Source organism: Coturnix japonica, chromosome Z, assembly GCF_001577835.2.
Source record: "Coturnix japonica isolate 7356 chromosome Z, Coturnix japonica 2.1, whole genome shotgun sequence".
Taxonomy (NCBI): domain Eukaryota; kingdom Metazoa; phylum Chordata; class Aves; order Galliformes; family Phasianidae; genus Coturnix; species Coturnix japonica.
The window spans coordinates 54,334,894-54,356,680 of NC_029547.1; the positions used below are offsets into that span (position 1 = coordinate 54,334,894).

At 35.4% G+C, this 21,787-nt stretch overlaps 1 protein-coding gene across 1 annotated transcript in view; it reads right to left on the reverse strand.

The window, feature by feature from the left end:
• RASA1 (RAS p21 protein activator 1) overlaps positions 1–21,787 on the reverse strand; it is a 49,951-nt gene that overhangs the window by 16,315 nt on the left and 11,849 nt on the right. The window contains exons 2-13 of the mRNA XM_015849743.2: positions 19,083–19,232; positions 16,341–16,476; positions 15,498–15,568; positions 13,075–13,192; positions 12,043–12,074; positions 10,241–10,293; positions 9,419–9,569; positions 8,400–8,478; positions 6,142–6,262; positions 4,115–4,271; positions 2,396–2,483; positions 202–279 (exon numbers count right to left, since the gene is read on the reverse strand). Of these exons, the coding sequence (XP_015705229.2) occupies positions 202–279; positions 2,396–2,483; positions 4,115–4,271; positions 6,142–6,262; positions 8,400–8,478; positions 9,419–9,569; positions 10,241–10,293; positions 12,043–12,074; positions 13,075–13,192; positions 15,498–15,568; positions 16,341–16,476; positions 19,083–19,232 (1,234 nt within the window). The remainder of the gene's footprint in view (positions 1–201; positions 280–2,395; positions 2,484–4,114; positions 4,272–6,141; positions 6,263–8,399; positions 8,479–9,418; positions 9,570–10,240; positions 10,294–12,042; positions 12,075–13,074; positions 13,193–15,497; positions 15,569–16,340; positions 16,477–19,082; positions 19,233–21,787) is intronic.

Genomic DNA, 21,787 nt, shown 5'->3' on the forward strand with positions numbered 1-21,787 from the left:
TATTGTCCAATCATTACAGACTTAGTCATAAACAACCATCAGTCCTCCACCTCATTCTGGTTCTGCATAACTCCAAAAAGGAATGTAAGAATGTGCAGAATTTACTACTACTGAAAGGGAACTTCATTTGTCAATATATATGCCCAACACAAAGCTTTACCCCCAGCAAAGCAAAACCCCTTAACATCTGTACAGCTTCACCTGACGCAGACGTTTGTTTGATGTTCCTGGACTGGTTTTTCTTAAGCTGCAAAACATCTGCAGAGCTTTCATCCAGTCCTAAGAGAGAAGGATGCAGAATAGTGTAATAAGGCAAAGTCAGATCCAGCTTCTTGCAGCGGACTAGACATCTAAAAAAGTACATTAAATATCTGAAGTATTCCTCAGCTTCAAGTTTTATGCCATTCCAAATATCTAAGTTTGAATAATAAAGCAAAATTCTTATCTTCAATAAGCAAATCTAAATTAAGGATTTGCAAATCAGAAGCACCGTCTCTTTTGGAAATATCAAACACTGTTAATTGGGTACACACAGACAGTTTGACCTTTAACAAATTACAAGTCTAGCAGTATTACATTAAATTGCAAATGGCATATAAAATGAAGCAAGACCTGCTTACTTCTGAGAAAATAAGTTAACAAGACAAACAACAAACACTGCTTTTCTTTCCCTCAAGTACACCTGCATCCCTGTCATAACACTGTGTATAATTCCAGTGTAAACTAAATAGCATTAACAGAGAAACACTAAAAGGATGGATATCCCACATCCTCTTTTCGTCCTCCCATAGCCTTATGTAGTAGAATGAATGGATGAGTGGATTCCACTTCATTAAATAAAATTAATAGGTCATCTAGGACCAAATTGACCACAGAAAATTTTGTTTTTTTTTCTTTTTGTTTTAAATTATCATATAAATAAGCTGCTAAGATGCAGCACTGCCTAACTAGACCTCCTCTGAAAAAGTTGAAAGTTCCCAATATAAGAGCTTTGTATTTGTTCTAGCTTTAGAAAATAGGAGAAAAGGTGCAGCTTCTTTCTCTTGTTTCTGTCCCACAACCATTATCCTCTGCATTGCTGCTGCAAAGCTCAAAATGTAAGTTTTGATCAATTGCATTCTGAAGACTATCTCAAAGATCTGCTGCCGATTATTCTCAAAGTACAATCTGAACTATAAAATAATCATTTTTTCCTTAACACATACAAAACTCAGTCCTGTATAAGATATTAGACAGTAAAAAAGAAAACAAAAAAAAAACAACACAGCAAAACATGGTCTTCTCAGAACAAATCTACATGAGAACTGATACACATGGACCAAAACTGTACTATTAATGGAACTGTACTCTGTAAGCAATACGGTGAACAGTGTGTTAGGTTGATCAACATCAAAAGTAGATTAAACCGAAGCATTCAGGGAACACAGCAAGGTATTTTGCTTTCTACACATTCTTCTTTCAATTTCTAGAGCTCACAACACTGGACATGACAAAAATGAACCTACATGTTCATGGTTGTAGAAACTGAAGTATATACTCTCAATGATTGCATGCTGCTTCCCAGAGGTGATGCACTGACAGCTGTGCGATAAACAGCAGTGCACTATTCAGATGTTATCCCAGTGACCTTCTTAAACTTTTGACAGTTTAACAAAAATACCTGTTTTTTCCTGTGTGTGCAGCTTTACAAGAATACTGAATTTATACTGCCTACTATAACTGCTCCTAAGAGCTTTAATTCCATTCAATTTAAATCAAATGGAAACCCCAACTTCTGATACAGCGCGTGTATTTCAGAACTGTAGCCTTAATAAATCAGAGCATTGTCTCAACTTGAGCTCTCCTGCTGGTAAGAGGATTTCAGAGCACTAAGCTCTTTACAACCACATCACTTTTCATGCACAACCATGGCCCAAAACTATGAAAAATTACTGATTCAGGAACAGGGAAAACAACTGTGGAAGATAGTCATTCTTTATAATTTGGTCACTGGGCACACACAGATGTGACAATATTATATTTCACATCATGAAAATACTCTTGAAGAAAAAGTCTTGGAGTGAAGATTATTGTTCTGTACTGAACTATTCCAGAAACTGTGTTCTGCAAAACGTACAAAAGGATACAACCTGAGTTCATTCCACAGAACTGCAACATATCCGAAGTAAAAATCCCCAGGTACAAGTAATACAGGAACTGGATTCCCAACAACAGTTTTTCCCTCCTAGATCTCTTACTACTATATCATAATACCTGCAAGTATAAACTTAACCACATCACATCTCATTTACGGTACACTCGCTTGCTACTGAAGGATAGTATTACTGTACACTGCAAAGCCAACAAATAGCAATAAATCACTTTAAAAATTATATTTACCAACAAAAGCTCTCACCTGTGCTTGTTCTGGAGTTTCGCCTGCAAAGTAAAAGATGTAATGCTCTTCACTAAAGTGCTGAACTACTATCTGAAAACAGTTTGGCCTTAAAGATAAACAGAACAAAAAAAAAAAGTTTTATTCATCTTTGTAACGTTTACAGACACCTTCACTTATTAATCTCAGACTGTACATCAGGAAAAATTTCTTTACACTGTGAGAGTGGTCAGACACAGGCACGGGCTTCCTATAGAGGTGGTGGATGCCCCATGCCTGATTTATATTGTATAAGAAAGCATACTGGCTTACAGTCAAAGCATAAGTAATCACCTTGAAACATGAAAGACTTGCCACTACAATCTATTCCCACAAACTTTTAAAAACAAGCAAAGGCTCAGCATTAGTTCCCAAGCAATTAAAGACACATGAAGGATTTGTTCTTTCAGGAAATACTACCATAAGAAATCCCCTACATGAATGTGCCCCACAGGACTCATGGCCAATAAAATGTTTATTGGGTCACACAGCAACCATTTGCTACACACCTCTAAATCTGTACATGGAATTATGGTGTCTCGGCCATTTTGTATGCCACCATCCATTTGTCAAAAACACTACCAAGTGTTAAATTACAAGCTATTTTAAATGACACTTTGTTCACAGCCTTCCAGTTTATGTTGAAGGAAACCTAGCTGTCCCAATCATTGCATTATACAAAATCTCATTTCTTTTTCCAGTGGAATTTCAACCTTCTGTTCTCCATCTGTTTCACTGGCTGGTGAATGTGTCCATGTCACAGCATGGGGGAGAGCAGGAAGTAACCGGAGCTAGAGCTCTTTATATCACTACCCTCAAAGAAACAAGCAAAACTACAAACTTCATCGTACTTCTGAGAAAAGGGCAAAAACAGAGTTTGGGATTATTTTTCTTATTTTTTTCCTTCTTCCAATAGCAGCTACTTAAAATATCGGAGGAACTTTACCTCAGCTACAGTTCCTCACTATCAGCTAAAGTTTCCTTCAGTTGATGAAACCATGCATTTCCTTCTCCCCACATTCAGAACCAGTTACTGCCCAGTTTCACAGCAGAGCGCTTCTTAGGAGGTAGTCATCAAACAAACTGTTCCTTCTTTACATTGTACAAATATGCACCAAAGCTTCCTTCATAATTGCCAGCTTACATACAGAAAATTTCAAGTGTTTATTTATTATGGATGGTACCATGGATTTTTAGAATTTTTGAGTAAAAAAAAAAAGGTTGGAATAAAAATGCCAAATATTTGGGATACTCATCTTAAATAGAAAACTCTTTATAAACTCTGCCTATCCAAGTTAGCTTTCAAATATCTATCAAAGGTACAATGATGTCTCAGCATTGACAAAACCCTTAATCTTCTCAATTCTTGATTCTATCTGGTCAAAACCCTCAGCATTATTTCATCATTTCTCACGTATCTATCACAAAACATGAAACAATTATTATGCTTAATATTCAGATACAATAACACAAAAAGCTTGAATGATTACACCTTATTTCACAAAAAAAACCTTTAACTTGAAATACCAAAATCGTTAATTTCAATTAGTTTAGGAACAGTTACTAGTATGAATATGAATGAATAACTGCAATCAATACAAGCCAGCTCACTGGCAACAAGTTGCATTTGCACTGTGCATGTCTGAAACTAACAGTCAAGTCTCCTGCTGCACATACAAGAATTATGGGCCAGCATCCTACCTGCCAAACAAGCTGTCATGTACTCCATACACAGAACACACGCTAAGGTCTATTAGTCCTTTGGGTTTTGTGGCTCGTTTTTCACTTTCAAAATAAATAAGCTGGGCATCATTTCCCTCTAATATAAAGTATAAGTTTTTCCATCTTTTTCCTTTACCTGTAGGAAAGTAAAGCCAGAAGTTGTAATTGTTTTAAATAAAACATCAATTTTGTAAATTCAGATAACAAAGCAGAGCTGTTTCTGTCAAGCATCAAACAGAAGGATATTTAGCTAATCACTATTATAATGGCATAGCTAGTCACTGTAGAAGACCAACAAAAAACACTTTCTGACCTGCTGGGTGTATTTGATTTAAAAAGACACCTGAAAGGGACCCCCGTGAGTCATCATCTTCATATTGTCAATGGTCATCATTACTGTTTGCTGATTCAAGACTATAACCTCTGGCCAAGTGCACACCCTCCCCTCACCCCTTCTTCAGCACTGCAGGCTGACACTGGAACTCTTTGAAAGAGACCTTTTGAACAGTCTGGTGACCAATCCTTTTCCTGTCAATTTTTCTGACTCTCACCCCTTGTCTGTTTTCCTCAGTTTCACCTTTTCATTATTTTTCTCTCATAAAATTAAGTTTCCTAAAATCTGTAACAACTTCATGAGATAAGTCAAAATTGTTAAGTACTAATGTTATTCTGGTTCTTTAATATCATATAGTTTATCTGGATGGTTTAACGTAGATTCTAAGTATTAGAGTGCCAGTATTTTGAGGATAATTGTAGCATGTAGGTTATCATGAAAATGGATGATTGAATGTGGACCTCCTATGCATCATTTTACCATAACCTAACCGGGGGCATTCATGAATCTGGTCATCAGTTCCCTCCCTTTAGGGGCAGGATGTGACAATCACACACATATCAGTATATATATACACATATATATATAAGCATATATACTCAATTTTGTGCAACATATAGCTAAATCCAGACTATCACCACAGTTTTACATATGGTTGCAATTAGTTCTTTAAACATCTTAATTTCATCAAGACTGCATATGCGAGTGCATACAAGCTGCTAGGACACTGTGTACACATGAATAGGTTGACTTGGTATCTGTACAGTTAACAGTTTATGTCCTGATTCACCGATCCCATTTTATTCCAATAACTTTTAATTAGGAAACAGGCTCTAGACAAGAGAACGCTACTCCTGAACTCTGAGCAATTTGCAGTAGGAACATCAAAGCACCATAAAAAATATGACTGAACAGCAGAGATGGGAACACATTATATGCAGATCTGAATTAGAATCACACGCTTTTATCCACCAAATTGTCAACTTTCATTTTTCATTCAGAGAAATTAATCTCTGACCTCCAATGGATTAGATCTTCCTGGAACTAATTCATATATGACACAATATGTTTTAGAAAAATAAAATAAAATAAATGCAGATTTATCTTTATAGTTTGAATATGATGAACTCACCACACTAGCAGTGTGGTTTTGAAAACACGACTCTACCATCCAGTTATTACATTGTCCACTAGATGGCAGATAGATTATATTTGTTCCATATGTGGCTATGGGCACCTCTCTACATCTACACAGCACTCCTGTTTGCATTTTCAAGTATCTCATTTTCTCTTCTAGCTAAAATTAATTATGGCTGATGGTACCAGTGATATAACCCTGAAAAAGTCCCTATGTATCTTATAGATAAAACAGTACTTTTAAGATTTAAAATATGCAGCGTAGCCTGGAATAACAAAATAGCTCTGATCTGCAATGATCAGATTTATATCCTCCTAGCTTGCTTCAATCTATTCTGTCTGAAAAAATATGAGCTTCAAGTAAAACACACAGTTTTGGTTACCATACTTTTTATCAGACTTTTTCACACTCTTCACACATTTTCTCTATCTTTTCGCTTCTACTTTGTCCTTTCTAGTACTAGTTTTATGTAATAAGTTACCAAACATGCATCCATGTTTGTTCCACAGAAAAAAAGCCATAAGCAGAACTCACTTTTCTTCAGAAGATAGCCTTTTTTGACAATGTTTTTATAGAAAGCATCCTTAGTTTTGCGACGAATTGTATTGTAAATTTCTTTTCCATCCAATGTATCATTGAACACTTGCTCTTGGTGCTAGGAAAGAAGGAAGAAAACAACGTATTTTAAGTTCAGAAACTGCTATTTAAAAAAAAAAAATCACATACTTTGAAGGCTGCAACCGAGATCATCTTACTAACAAACTCTTTAGTATTATGTATTACATTGCTGTATTAAAATGCATGAAATTTTAATACTAGATACTCACTAGAAATGCATTAACTATTTTCTATGGAATGATCGGATCAGAATTATTAAAGAATACAAACCAAATTTGATGAGGTACCACCTGTGCTTTCCTAATTAAATAGAAAGCAGCATCTCTCACAGCAACTTTTGTAAAACTTGTGAAAGTCTCGAAATTTACACCTATTTCTACCAAAGGTTTTAAGACAGAGTAATAACTTTCTCTGAAGCTACAAGAATGGTGCATATCACAATTAAAATTGACACGCTCACAAAATTGCATACTTTCTCATAAATGTTGTTAAAATTTGTATGTTATAATTGGGTAAAACTGTAACAGAAAAACAACAGAAGGAAGAAGAAACATGAAACCAAAAAAGGGTAAATCACACAAAGCTTTAAGATTTGTAAAGTCAAGTAGTAGACTTCTGAACTTTTTTTCAAGTAACAAACATGAATAATTTAAAAGCAAATGAAGTAATCTCATGGGAAAATATAGTAAAAAAAAAAATAAAAGGAAAAAAAAATTGAAGAAAGTTTACTAGCAAAGCCTTCAACGATGAGTCTCCAGATACGCCATTTACTATTTGTCCCAACCACGTTACTGAGCTCAAGTTAACACCAGCAAACAATTGGGGAGCATCAGTGGCACAGGACAATCAACAATAAAGGAAAGATTGGAAAGATGCAACATGGAAGTTGTATCTGCTGATACTTATCAATAGAAGACAGAAGACTATTTTGCCAAAATAGGGTTGATAACACACAAGTGTTTTGTTTACTGCTAAGCAGTGCTTGCACAGAATCAAGGGAGTCTCTGTCACTCACCTCACAGTGAGGAGCCTGGGAATGGAAAAGAAGCTGGACATGGATATGGCTAAAACAGCAGGCCTGAACTAACTGAGGGGGCACTGAATGCAATGTAACACCTAAATGACATTAAAATTATGGCTGCTGATTGAGTTCTGCAGCAACTGTTGTTCAGATACCAGTTGGGCAACAGTCTGCTTGTAGGCAGTGGTGAGTGACTGCCTTTGCATCACAGGAACTGTGTATTTTTTCTGCTATATTCTTTGCTAAAAATTTGTCTCAATCTAGGAGTTTTCCCTTCTCTTCCTGATCCTCTTCCTAATCCTCTCCCATTCCATGGGATAAAGGAATAAAAAGTCAGCTCTGCAGGTGCTTGCCTGCTCACTAGAGCCAGCCTACCACAAAAGATGACACAGATGTTATCACAGAGTCAACATACAATGGCTTAGGATGGAAGGGACTTTAAAGCCCACCCAATTCCAACCCCCTGCCAGATATGGATGCCTAGGGCCCCATCCAACCTGGTCTTGAATACCTCCAGGGATGGATCACTCAGAGCTTCTCTGAGCAGCTATGTCAGAGTCTCATCACCCATTTACAGCATCACAGAACATCAAGGATATTTCTGTTAATTATTTAAAAAAAATAAATATTTTATACTATATCATGACACCATTTAGACTAATAATATGGCTGTTCTCGTCCATCATATTCAGGACAGATGAGCTTGCACTGGATCAAGTCACAGCAGAGTAATGATAAGAAGGAATGGTATGAGGAGAAATTAATGATTTTAATATGTCTAACTTAGTGAGCCAACTGACAGAAAATTACGGGATAGAATGACCTTCTGTGAAAGGGCAAGAATGCTCCTGAATAAGCCCTGCAATTGTAATATGTTTCCTCTAGGAGGAGAAAAATACCAGACACTATAGATTGGAGTGTACTGTGGTTTCCCTCGACACATCACTAAACAGCAGCCATGGACCAAAGCTGGAGGCACAGGTCAGAGGTTGAATTCTTCAGGGCACAAACACAGGTTATCTTATTTTCTGCTGACTACAGGACAACTTTGGGTAAGTGAACAGACATGAACTAAAGAAACATACATTCTTATATTATAAATAGATTTGATGATGATCAGATCTTCAGCAAATGCTGAGAAATGAAATCTTACCTGCATTGGAACAGGATCTTTAAGGTAATATCCTTCAACAATTTGTTCTTTTCTATAGTGCTCAATGATGTCAGCAATGCTGTTTCAGTAAGAAAAACAGGATTTTAATATTAAACTTGTTAGCTTTTCCTGTGAAAGAATTTGCTTTTCCATTCAAATCACAGAAAAAAAACCCTTGGTGTTAAATATCAAAAATCTCGTTTGTAGCAACAAGAATTTACTAATACAATATATCATGTTAATGTGCTATGAATACCAATACTATGCTGAACTCTGCAGAACATTTTATTTTGTTGCTTAACGTGCCAATGTTTTTCCCATATTCAAACAGTGCGTGCACATTACCACCTTTCCAAACAGTATGATTATCAGTGATGGACTGACAGCTTCAAAGAAAATTAGAAATATATATCATTGTTTCTTTTAATTTATTTTTTTAAAGATTATTGTATTGTTATACCATTGGCAAAATAAATGCACTCCAAGTTTCCTCATTCTAAATGGTGCCATCTGCAATTCCTACCAAAGTATTCCTCACATATTACAATGCTATTTAGTAACTTTTTTTCCAACGAAGAAAACATTTTTCCCTTTCCCTATAAATAACCACTTCTCTTATTCACACTTTGAAATTCCTGTGGAACATCTCAGATAAAACTAACACCTTCATATTCCTCTTTCAAATGGAGAAGAACTCACATTACAAACAGTAGCTCCCAAGGCAACACAGCATTCTCTTTATCACACTTCCACACGTGACCCACATGATCTACAGTTTATAGACTGAAGAAACTCTTTGCACAAGAGCACTTCAAATTAAATGAATAAATAAAACCCACAAAAGTTATGCAGAGTCCTCAATAACTTTCTTGTTTTTAACTATTAAGCTACCTAAGCAAAATTTTTTGCACTCTGTTAAGAAAAACAGTCTTATACCAGTTGACATCTATCAGGAATAAGATACAGAAACCTTTCATGAACATAACATAAACACAATTCTTGTTACCACAGTAACTTACCTATTATAATACCTGCCTCCCATCATAAACTGATTGTTTGCTGTTGGACATATTTTAAACCGCTGAATATTTTCACTGGTCCGAAAATAAAGTGAGTAATCACCAGGTGTATTATCTGAAGGTCTCACAAGAAAACTGCACACCTGACCAACTGAAAAGATTTCATAGTGTTATTTACTGCTTTTGTTTTTGGTAGCATTACTTACAAGCACTCATCAACTTCTGCATAAACCAGCAACAACTCTCTACTTAAAAGAGATACAAAGTTAATGAGCCAAGTTCCAAGAGTGATCCCAAATCAGATGCAGTAGAACTACCATAACAAAGTTAATACAAAGTAGTTTAGCTGTAGATTGCAACCTACCTACATAACACCATTAGAAAGTTTGATAATTTGTTCTCAAAAATTCATTTTTCTTACGTATTAAGTATACTACTTTACAGTAAAGGTCAGAAATACTGATGTTTTCATTTCAGTAAGAATTTCCTCTTTGAAAAGGTTTGAAAAACCTTTACTGTTTTTCTAAAACAATACTTTCTCCTGAGAAAACCTGATTTTTTTTTAAAGTTTATTTATTAATCAAAAAGTATTTCATTACTTCAACTGAGATTATTAAATAAGCTGTAATTAAGAATTTAAATATGTTTAACACTCATAGTCTGAAGCATTTTCTTCTAGTGTAGTATTCTACTTTAGTAACAATTGCAGCATCTGATCAAGGACAATCATATATTCACACACAAAAACCCACAGGTTTTGTCACACAATACAGACAATGGCTTTGCACTACTTAACTACCACTGTATCAGAAATACAAGTACCTGTCATCAGCAAATTGTACGCCTCTTGTTTGGAGATCTTCCCATGGAACCATCTTAACAAAGATGAAGAGAAAAATTAGAAAGCAAGATCTCTTTTTCATTGTGGTGACATCCAAGGCTCTGGCACCTATGAATTGATCTCTATTTTAAAAGACCTAATGCATAACAGATGAGAAGATTATGCTACTCAATGCTACCATTACACCAACAGCACGAAAAAGGTAAGATTAACAGGCACCTAAGTTATTTTCAAGAAAAAATGTCCAACACGTGGGAGTCGATGTTCAAATCTGACTGCATTTAAAGATTTGAAAACAAAGAAAAACAGTGTGGGAAGGGTAGCAAACTTAATAGGCACTATGCAGTGTCAACACCATACATGAATTTCCCCAAATCATGGAATCCAGGACAAATAAAGGAGGATAAACCCAGTAAAGAAAAATAATAATAACAATAATAACAATAATAATAATAATAACAATAATAATAATAATAATAACAACAATAATAACAATAATAATAATAATAATAATAAATTGAACTAATTTTGTCTGAAGCTGTGGAAATAAAAACTAGGTTTTTCTGAATAAAAACTGCTTTAATGCAGAATCGTTTACGTTCTGCAGAGCCCTGTGTAAGACCAACATCCTAAGAAATTTCAGTAGCCTCTGTCTAGCCTCAGCCTGATACCAGCAATCAAAGAACTGACATTACAGTTTAGGTTCAGCGCATCACGTGCTATAACTTAAGATCTCATTCTGTCCTTTAAAGGAAATCTAAAAATAAGGCCTACAGTTCATTACATTCACATTGAGCAGGGTACGGAGCAGAAGACTCTCATGCATTAAAAATGAGCTCTATTTCTAAATCTTTTTTTTCTGTACAAGACTTAGAGGAATTTTTCTTGCTACTGGAATATTTGAAGGAATGCTGTATCCCCAGAGCTCCTCTGAGTACTGCAAACATCTGTAGACAGAGTCAACCTCCAAGCACTTATTACAGATTTCTTAACAAATTAATAGATGTTCCTGTATTTTTGAAAGCTCCCTAGTGCCAAACTGACTAGCAGAACGTTAGGAAAGAGTAAGCAAACTAAATATCAGTAATGTTTTTTTGCCAATTAAGATAAGTCTCTTGGAGACCGCGAAGAGGGCAAGAGAGATAGGAAGCAGCAGTTGCAGTTACCAGAAGCAAACAGAAACAGAACAGACAACACAGCCAAGCCAAGCCTAGAGATTTTCTGAAACTCGCTTTGGTTTGTAGTACTGAAAACAATGTAACTATCAGCAGTTTGCTGAAACACTACAGAGATAAGCCTGAAACGTATCCACTCCACAAAAAAAAAACAAACCAACAAACAAACGTTTTCTAATACTGAAGGAAAGGGCACAATTACCACACAGCCTTCGTTTTTCACTTTTAAGAGTTATTAGACAGAGATAATGCAGATGCAATTATTACACCATCATTCTACTGGTACTTTGCTCTGTCTCCAGCATCTGCAGTTGAGTAGCTGTGAATAAGGATATCTCTAAGACAAACACTGCCTTCACTCCACTGTGCATATTTTGGCTGAACATTATCATACAAGATTTACTGAAGATTTTAACCTATTAACAATAGATATCACTATTACAAGACTTTAATAATGTCTATTTTCTATGCATCTTCAGCAGCTGAAACAGAAAAAAATTCTAAGGCAAAAAATAAGCATCTTCTGTTCACCCTTCCAAAAGCCAGGAAACCTCATAGCTGAAGTTTATATTTTATATTTTAATTAAAAACAAACAAAAAATCCTTACATTTTGCCTTCATGTGGATCTTCTTCTCTTCCCTAATGAGAAAATTGACATATTAAGTGCATGACAATAGTAAAGGTTAGTTCAGAAATTAAACTTCATAGGGTAAGACCTTCTGTTAAAAAACAAACAAACAAAAACGATGATACTTCTGAACCAAAAGGGCTTACTGAAGTTCTAGGAAAATGAATTTTCCTCTTCATTCTCTAAGTGGAAATTCAGCCAAAATATGTTCTTTAAGACAATCCTTTCTGTCATCTTTCAAGTCCTTCAATGCAGACAAATGTTACAACTCAGCTTTCCTAAGGTTAATTTAATCAAGGACATAGAAGACTGCAGTTGGATATTCTAGCACTGCTGCCACACTGTAACATGGATCTCTGAAAAGCAGCTGCAAGTAAATATGCTATTAGCAAAAATACAGAGACTTCACAAGGAAACATTATCAGGATTCCAAAGTAATGCTGCAGTTAAAAAAAAAAAAAAATAATTAAAAAAAAGCTCTTATTTATTTAGTATTTAAAACATCCTTTACACCCTCTTTTCCCTTGCAGTAACTCAATTATCTGCAGGTCACATTGTTAACTTCTTGAGTTCTACCTGTCTAGCTACAGTTAATTCACTGGTACACTTTCTGTGTATCAGCCTTAAAAACTACCCAACTGCTACAATGCAAAATTGCATTCTGTTCAGATTGTGAATAGCAAACAAAGCCCAAATGCAACTAAATAACCACCAGATTGTTTATCAAGACTGCTAAGTTTAGGAAACTGCTCAGTAAATCTGCAGTACCACTCATTTGTATTTCTTTGGACAATATGTGAATAAGAGCTTTTTTAATACTTTATTATGCTTACAGGTCTGTTACACTATTTTAAAACTGTTAGATTCAATTACTAGGCTTAGAAAAGCACATAACTAGAAATGAAGCAGTGCCACTGGTTTAGATGCATTCCAGCGTTTTACCAATTTTTATTTACCACGTGTATGTGTACATATCTAATTTTTAAGGAACTTGAGTATAAAATTACTTACCACTTCCTCTACCAGATCTTCCACAATAAGACCTTGCTCATCTGTCCGAAGGTTTGTAACCCACATCCAGCCATCTTCTAATTCATTATGGACAATAAACATGTCTCCTTTAAGGAAACTGAAGAGTTACAGTAAGAATAATGTTAGAAACAGACTCATAATAAAAACTTAAATGAAGACAAAGAATTATTGAGTATTCTTTCAGCAAAACACTTGAGATAAACTGCATGTGAAAATATATCAATTGATATCCCAAGCATGCACACATGTTTTTCTCACAGTTATCATATATGAATATTTATATTTTGATTTACATTCAAAATCCAATGCATACTTCAATTCCATTAACTTGGAAGTGAGTTAAGCTTTAAGCATGCACAGAACAGAACTAACACCACAACTGAATTAGAATATAGGAACATTTCTCTTTTATCAAATAAAAAACATGAAAACAATGAAATACTCCATTATTAGTCTATATGAAAATAACGTTTCTTACTCTTTAATATTGTTTAATAAAACTTATAATAAAAGTCTGTGGCGTAACAATTATTTATGTTCGCATATACAAAAACAAGTGCTACAGAGTACAGAATAGCTATGAGAACATCCATGCAATTAGCTACAAGAAAGCATAAATAAATAGCATTGAGATGCCCAAGAAGACTCATTACTGAAAGTTAGGCTAAGTTGAGTGTTATCACAAACTCAGGTCATATGAGAACATTTCAGCGCAGCACAACAGGACTTCTTAGTCAAGTTAGATGACAAATCAGGGATACAGGAAATATCAATAAGCTCATTCATTAACTATAAATCCAGCCCAAAATTACATAGCAAATTTCAAAGAAAATGTAACTCATTTGAGATAAGCTAACAGAAAAGCCTTTGAACAGCACAAAGCAAACGAAAAAACAAAAAAAGCCTTAATGAAATAGGGAATGAATTCAGATTGTAATGGATCCAAATTTTAAGAACAAGTGATTTCCAGTACGTTGATCATATCAGCCCTATTGCAAAGAACTACTCTGTAAGTTAATGTGCGAAGGACAGGCAGAAATTAACCCTAAAATACTAAGAATAATGTTGTGGTCAGTATTTATGAAATTTTAAATTATGATTCAGTCAAATGCTATCTTCAAGTGTATTCAAGTCAATTTGATCTAGAATAAACTGAGGAATCTGATTGCAGCTATACCAGGAACAGAACTGTTTCAACCAAGCACATCTCAAAAGCCTAGCACAGAACTCTGCATTTCATTCGTATGTTACAAGAGGGGGAAAAAGTATGATTCTCTAAGACCTGAACTATGGAGGAAAGGAACGAAATGCTTTTTTCCTGTAGGTTGCTACATGCAGTAAGGCACTTCCTGGACTCAACTGATATTTTTATTTGTACAGGTTGTACGAAGTCTTACTTCAAATACACACAATTCCTACCGACTTTTCCTCCACCTCTTAGGAAATAATCATCTCAATGATAAAAATTCTCATAATATTCTTTAAGGAGGTCAGACTGGAATGCACTGCAAGCTTTGGGATACCTTTTGATCCCAATGAGGATATCAAGAAAAAAGGATACACTTTTTTTCTGTATTTTTAGGAAAGAGAATAGTCTGCTTTCAAGGTATCTGCAAAGATCATCTTTGCAACTTTAATAATAAGTCCAACTTTATCTTAGGCCAATATTCCCAAACAGTGCAACAAATAAGTAAAATGTTAAGATTACCAGATATTATACATTTAAATATCATTCACTCAGTACAGAATTTCTGAAGTTATGAGGGAAATTAGATGGGAAGCAAGAATAATTCTTCCGCCATACTACAGACAATCAGTCAGACCTTTGCAACCAACAGTCACCTATAAAATACAGGCTACAGCATTAAAGAACAAGTTTTTTGTTCTTGTTGTTTTTAACACTGCTGCCTTATCTTATTTCCAAACAAAGGCACTAAATATGCTATTCTTAAATTTATAAGTAATCAATATTTGCATTATGTTTCCAGCAATCAGGACTGGTTTGGCCTAAAATGCTTATCTGTTATCAGCTACTTCTGCAGGCAGTTCTGGAAAAAAAAGCCATTTAGCTCAAACACACGAGATACTTTTGAATAGAACACCTTCACACACAAATCTACTCCTTATAAAAAGTCTTTGCAAATCTTACTTCAGAAACGTAACATTACTAATTTTAGTTCGTTGCTCTAATTCCTTACAATTAATGCAAAGCAAATACACAGAGAAAAAAAAAAAGTGTTACTGCTATATCCATCATTCCTTAATCTAACCATTTATTAAATCTAAGATGTGTCTGGAAAAAATAACCTTGCATTATATTCATCTTGCACATGAATATATGTCTTAAATTATTAGTATTTATAAATACTTGAAGAAATTCACAACTTATTATTAAAACATACCTTATTTCATCTGTTTCCGGCACTTTGGTGTAAGGCAGAATTGCTCTAACTCTCCTCCTGTCCTCCACAGGCTACAGTTCAACATGAGAGCAAAGATAAAACTTTATTTAGTATTTCTCTCCAACACTTCCAAGTGTCTTAAGAAAAGCTCTTGTACCTGTCACTAATATCCCTCCTATCAATGTTAAATTTTCCAAGCTCAAAACCACTACAGCAAAACATAATTAATATAGCTGGCTTCTAAAGCTCTCATTTCATTTGCCTTTGAAGCATGACAGGTAACAGCCATCTTCAAATTACGTAACTGATAGGGTAATTTCTATGTAAAGTGTAGTTCTAGACTTTCTTCCATGTAGTGAAACTTACAGAAGTTTAAGTATCACAAACATCTTTGTTTAGGGGTACAGTTTGCATGGTTTAAATAACTGCTATAAGAATGAGCACCTGAAAGAAACCACACTTTCAGTATCCTTTGTTATCTAAAAGATGATTAGTTAGAAATCTCTGTCAGATACACAGGATACCACAAGCCAAGAAATTACGTACATTACTAGCCAAGAACTGCGGACTTTCTTGTTACCTGCTTACTGACATCATTGCTGCTTTCAGAGATACCAGTGATACATAATAACAAGTTTTCTCACCACAATTTTTCAGTAAAGACACCTCTTTAATTGTTACTTTGCATCAGTAAAAATGCATTTATATACTCCTCATATTTACCATATATGTCATGTATATGTGGAATTTGGGGAAGCTTTTCACAGAAAACTATGAATACTGGCTAACAGCATTTAAATCAATGGCTCTTAAAAATATTACTATAAAATTTTTACTACTTACCTCTGGAGGTGCTACTGGAAATAACAACTTTTCCCCCTTCAATAAACAGGACACATGACTGTAATAACCAATTAGGTCTGAGAGTGAAGCAAAGCGACGTCCACCAATGTAATAGTCTCCACACATGGCAATAATTCTGTTAATTACAAGAAGAAAGCTTGACATAGGAAATTTCTTGTCCACAAATGGGTTTTTCTACTTTTTCTTTTAAGAAAAGGTTTTAAAGCAGAGTGACTACATTTAGTAAAACACAGTATTACAAGATTTCTACAAGCAGGTATGCAAAACATAACTAATGTGTATTTTTTCAAAAATTACTGATAAATATCAGAAAAAAACACAAATACTTAAGACTGCAAAGGAACCATAAAAAATACAACTTACTGAAACTAAATGAAATTAAACAGCAAATAAATGTATATAATAGTGTCCTGAAAAACTGTCTTAGTGCTTTTGTATACGCAGCGACGTTACTGTGTGCATCATGCAGGACACACAAAAGTACCAAATTATTTTAACAACAAATTAATCTATTTGATTACAGAATGCTGGGAGCTGAAATACCTTCAAAAATTAGCCACTTTCTTGAAGTTATTTAGTACCCATGTTAACAATTAAGAAATTACTTCGAAACTTATCCCTCATCCAAAATGAGTGCACTGCTTACCTGCAATTGCTTTAGGACATTTTTATTCTATTTTCTTTAACTGGTCACTGTTTTCACACACTACGAATCTTTCTACTCAGTCAGTTATTTGAATTAAATGATTTCTCCCACACAACAGCATGAAGCATAAAGATGAATTTCAGAAATTAGATCAGTTTTTAAACATATTTCCCTCCACTTCCAATGCTATAAGAATATAACTAATGATTTAGCTTAGATCTTCTGGCATATTTGCTGCCAGATTCCTTGTTAAGTTTCAAAACAGAGTAGGTTCTAGCTAAAATGTTGTGTCTCACATTACTAATTCAAGCATAAATTAAATTTGCCTTCAAAACACAGAACCAAACACTATAGGAAGCTTCTGTAATCTCACAAAATCCAACAGGAAAGACTGAAACATAAATACTTCCTCCCACAATATGTGGTATCACTCAGTAACTCACTGACACTCCTGAGAAAAAATTATTTTAACAGACTGATATGCTATCCATTAACCATACAGTGCAAAAGCATTTTCACCTGATGCTGACATCTTACTTTCACGGAGGGAATCTACACTTTTAGGAAAAAGAAACAGAGGAAGATTGTTTGGCAATGAAGGTTTACCCATTTCAATAGGCTGCAATTGGCAAACATCAGGCTCTGATGGAAAGAGCACTTCTGCTCTTTGGGATGCAGGAAATTCATCCCCATATTTGCTTGGAAGTATTTAAAGACAGTATTTTTGAGTACAGTACTTCTCTTAAGTTTGACAGTCTTTCTGAGTGCAGTACTTCTCTTTCTCATAACAAAAGAAAAACACATTCAATAAACAAATGAAATTCTGGATATATTCAATCTCTGAAGCACTGTATCAACAAACAAATTAATTTGCTTCAGATAGTCATCTTTCTGTGTGTTTTAGGGATGTTGGAATGCAAGATTATTTAAGTTCTTAATGGAACTTTTTTTATGGGATCAGAAACCATTGAAGACCATTTTCAACTTGCAGTGCCAATATTTAAGAGGGTGAGGTTGGCTCCAATAGTAAACTAGTAAGAATAGTGCAGGACTCTAGAACAGTAACAGAACACCACCATTAGTATAGTATAATTTTTTCCTATTGTTAGGCAAGACCCCGCTCCTGTATCATTATCTGTATAGCTGAGAAGCCAAAATTGTTAGCTCACATGACAAACGTGACATACTGTATGTGCCATACACTGTCTGCATTAAGAGAGTTATGAGCTCATGTCAGTGCTAGACTGGGATCTATGAACTACATTTCATCACACAGTAGAGGCATTCAAAAACTCCCCACATATGTAAGTCATGCACATAGTGGCTTATACGATGGTATCTTGGATCCCCCTTTCATGAGTTCAAGAATTTAGTTTACATTTGTTGCTTGTATTAACTGTACTCCTGTCAAAGGTTCCTTCTGCTACCAAAGAAACTTGCTATTTGGCCTACGTTTTTCCTATCTGCTGTCCTGTTTGGTGACAATGAACACTACACTGCAACACTTGATTTCTTAACTAACATTCAAGCTTTTCTAAGCATACAACACATTTACACTGAAGAATGAAGGAACACACTAACATACACAGCTTGCTAATACTGAAATAATCCTAGTTTGAGTTTGGATAAAGGGCTATTTGTTTTTGGAACAATTAATTCTAACAGAGGCTGAAAATTGTTTCTAGCAAACCCTTACTAAAAACATAATCTCTTCACTTATTATTTTATTCCCACAATTTAAGGAGACAATCAGATTTGTTTTTAATGCTTATGCCCTGTGAGCTGAAATGGCTACCGAAGAACACATCCAAAACCATCTTCATTGCTGACTAACAAAATCTGCATGTTACTTTAAGTTTATTCACAACAGCTGGAGACAAGCATCTCTCTTTTGATGCTGGGTTTCCTGCAAAAGGATTTTATGTAGCATATTTTAGAACAACTAAGCACAAGTTTAAAAGTATACCATAAAATAAAAGGTCAAAAATATTCTATTACAATACAGGGCTTGCCTGCTGGCATAAGACAAAAATAAACAGATTACAGTAATTTAAAAGAAAATATTTTGTTCTCACCTAAAGTGATTGACATTTGTTTTACTAAGGAACGAAAGCACAAATGAACCTGGTCTCCGATCACTTTCTCGAATAAGGTAACTTCCAGGTTTTCCAGCCTGTCGAAGACGCTCTTCTGCAATTGTTCTGTCAAGCTTTCCATGATACCACCTGAAAGAAAAGCATAACAATATGTGTCCTTAGAACTTAAGGTTTTGGTTTATTCTTACAGAACAGATTGTAAAGCTGAAGAAAGATCTCAGAACTGATGTAACTGCAATCTTGTTTCAAATATATATATATTTATTACATACGAATGTGTGTGTTCTCTTAATTTACTCATGTCCCATAAGTGTTTCCATGACATCAGATAACCTGTTTTGCCAAATAACTCACATTCTGAATGAACTCAAGAGGCAGAGGCTTTATATCATCTTTTTCCTCCTCCCTGATTTGACTGTTTTAAACAGAATCAGAGATGATATCTGACTTGAAGACTCCTGCATTTCAATATAAAAATGAAGCTTAGGCTTCAATTCAGGCTGGAGTTGCAAAGTACCTATTCTCATCCCGTGCACACCAGTAATGCAGAAGCAAGGCCTGCATCACATGGGAGCAACAGTAGTCACCAGAACACTGTCCAATCCCAGAACTGTCTTTCCTAAATCACAATTCAGGCCCTATCAATTACAAGCAAGTGCAGATGCAAAGCAAATACAGACTTACAAAATATGACAAAAGAGCACTTCAGTCTTAAGGTAAATATACGACAGTTAATAGCAAAGATTTCACCAGCTGCACGTGAGTTCTTTGACTCATATAGCTCCTAACAGAATTCTCCATCCTAAATGATCCAGTATTGGGTTTACAAATACACACACAAAAACCAAGAAATGGAATTAAAATTAAAAATAAAAAGTTGTGTTCTCATCTCCTTATTAAGAAAATATATCTAGGCCCTTTAGAAGGTTGCAGTATGCCCTAGAGCTACATAATATAGTAATTGATTAGGTCTGCATCCACCAACTAACAATGCTCAGCCTTTGATTTCTACACCCAAGTAAACTCCACAGTTTTCATAGTGCCACTGTTACAAAGTAATTAAATCATTCAGTATTTCAGATCAGCCACTTTATGATTCTGCCAGACATACACGAGCAGGTAGGAGTTATAAAAAACGAATTCCAGAACAGATATGAGAAGTACCTTTAAAGAAAAACAAAAACATCCAAACAGCTGGACTGTCGATGAAATCTAGCCAGAAACATTTATTTTACGAAATGGAAGCGAAAACAGAAGTTTTCCTTGAGGGCAGCTTTTATCAGAATGACGAAAAGACACACTCTGCAGATAAGCATTATGTACTGCGGGAGCAGCAGCACCCATGCAGATACTGTTTGCTCTGGCCAGGCTATATTTTCGCTGGTATAGGCCTCCATTGCTTCTCTTCCTCATCCTGAGGAAAACAAGCTAAACCAGAAAAAATGCCGCATTGTCTGCACGCCCTCGCAGCAGCTGAGGCTCAGGCAGGCCAGCCAGGCTGCAGAGCTGGTGCTTTGCTCACTGCATTCCAGAGCTGCGCGGCCTTGCTGGCAGGAACCAGCTTACAAACAGCTTGCACACAAGTGGATGGCACTGCTCTGTCTGAGAGCCCTCTGTGGAACTGAACTAAATCCGGACAGTCTATTTCAGACTACCTAGGACAAAATACTCTGCTTGTCAGTGGGCACAGCGTGGCTTAAACCCTGTTAATTACACACATGCCACAACCTGGCTTCGCTCTTCTGGACAGACTGGCTTTCTGAAAGGAATGAACTCCCAGGAGACCCAAGAAACTTTCCTGATCAAGAAATTATTTGAAACCAACATTCCATGAAGTCTATTTTAAACTAACAATGGGCTCACTCAGCTTTTATTTGTTCCTACTTATAACCCACTTGAGAAAAATAACCCTACCTTTATTGAGAGATGCATTACCTTTGATGCCAAACGTAAGGGCACATTCTGAAAATATGGATGGTGCTAATAATCTGGAGTGCCAATAATAAGAACACAAACAACTAACAACAAATATACTAGAACAAAAAAAAAAAAAAGCATAATTACTCACAAATTGCTCACCTTTTTGCGATGGACTGAGATTTCTCACACTAATGGTCACTACCATACTACATCGCTAATACATTAAGGCCAGAATCTCTGAACAAAGAGGACACCCTCATGGCTGTTGTCCTGCACTTAACTACCAACTGAAGGTAACCTACAAGTGCCAGTAGAGCAGTTAAATGCAGCAGTGATAACAGAAAACAGCCCAAGTGATATCCTCAGGAAGCCTCTGGAGATAGCACACATCTTCAGAAAACAGGATACAGACTGAAGTACAAGCTTCTACGATACCATTACAGTAAGCAAAATGCTTGTTGGGAGGTAACTGCATTTTTCCAGAGACTGAAGTTACATCACTAAAGAAACACTTTATTCAAGCAAGATAGCATGGAAGAGTGCTGATAGGTCCTGTTTTTAACAGCACATCTTTTATTTTACTCAGCTATCACTTGATTTCAATGAAGAGGTACTCTGCAGATTTTCATCACTGCCTTCACATAGTTTAATAGTAAACATTAGTAAAGAATATCTAACAATATTGTCATACTTGATCTGATTTCAGGATAACTGTGCAGCTGTTCCTGAGCAGAAAGTCACCCCCCTTACCGAGACTCCTACTG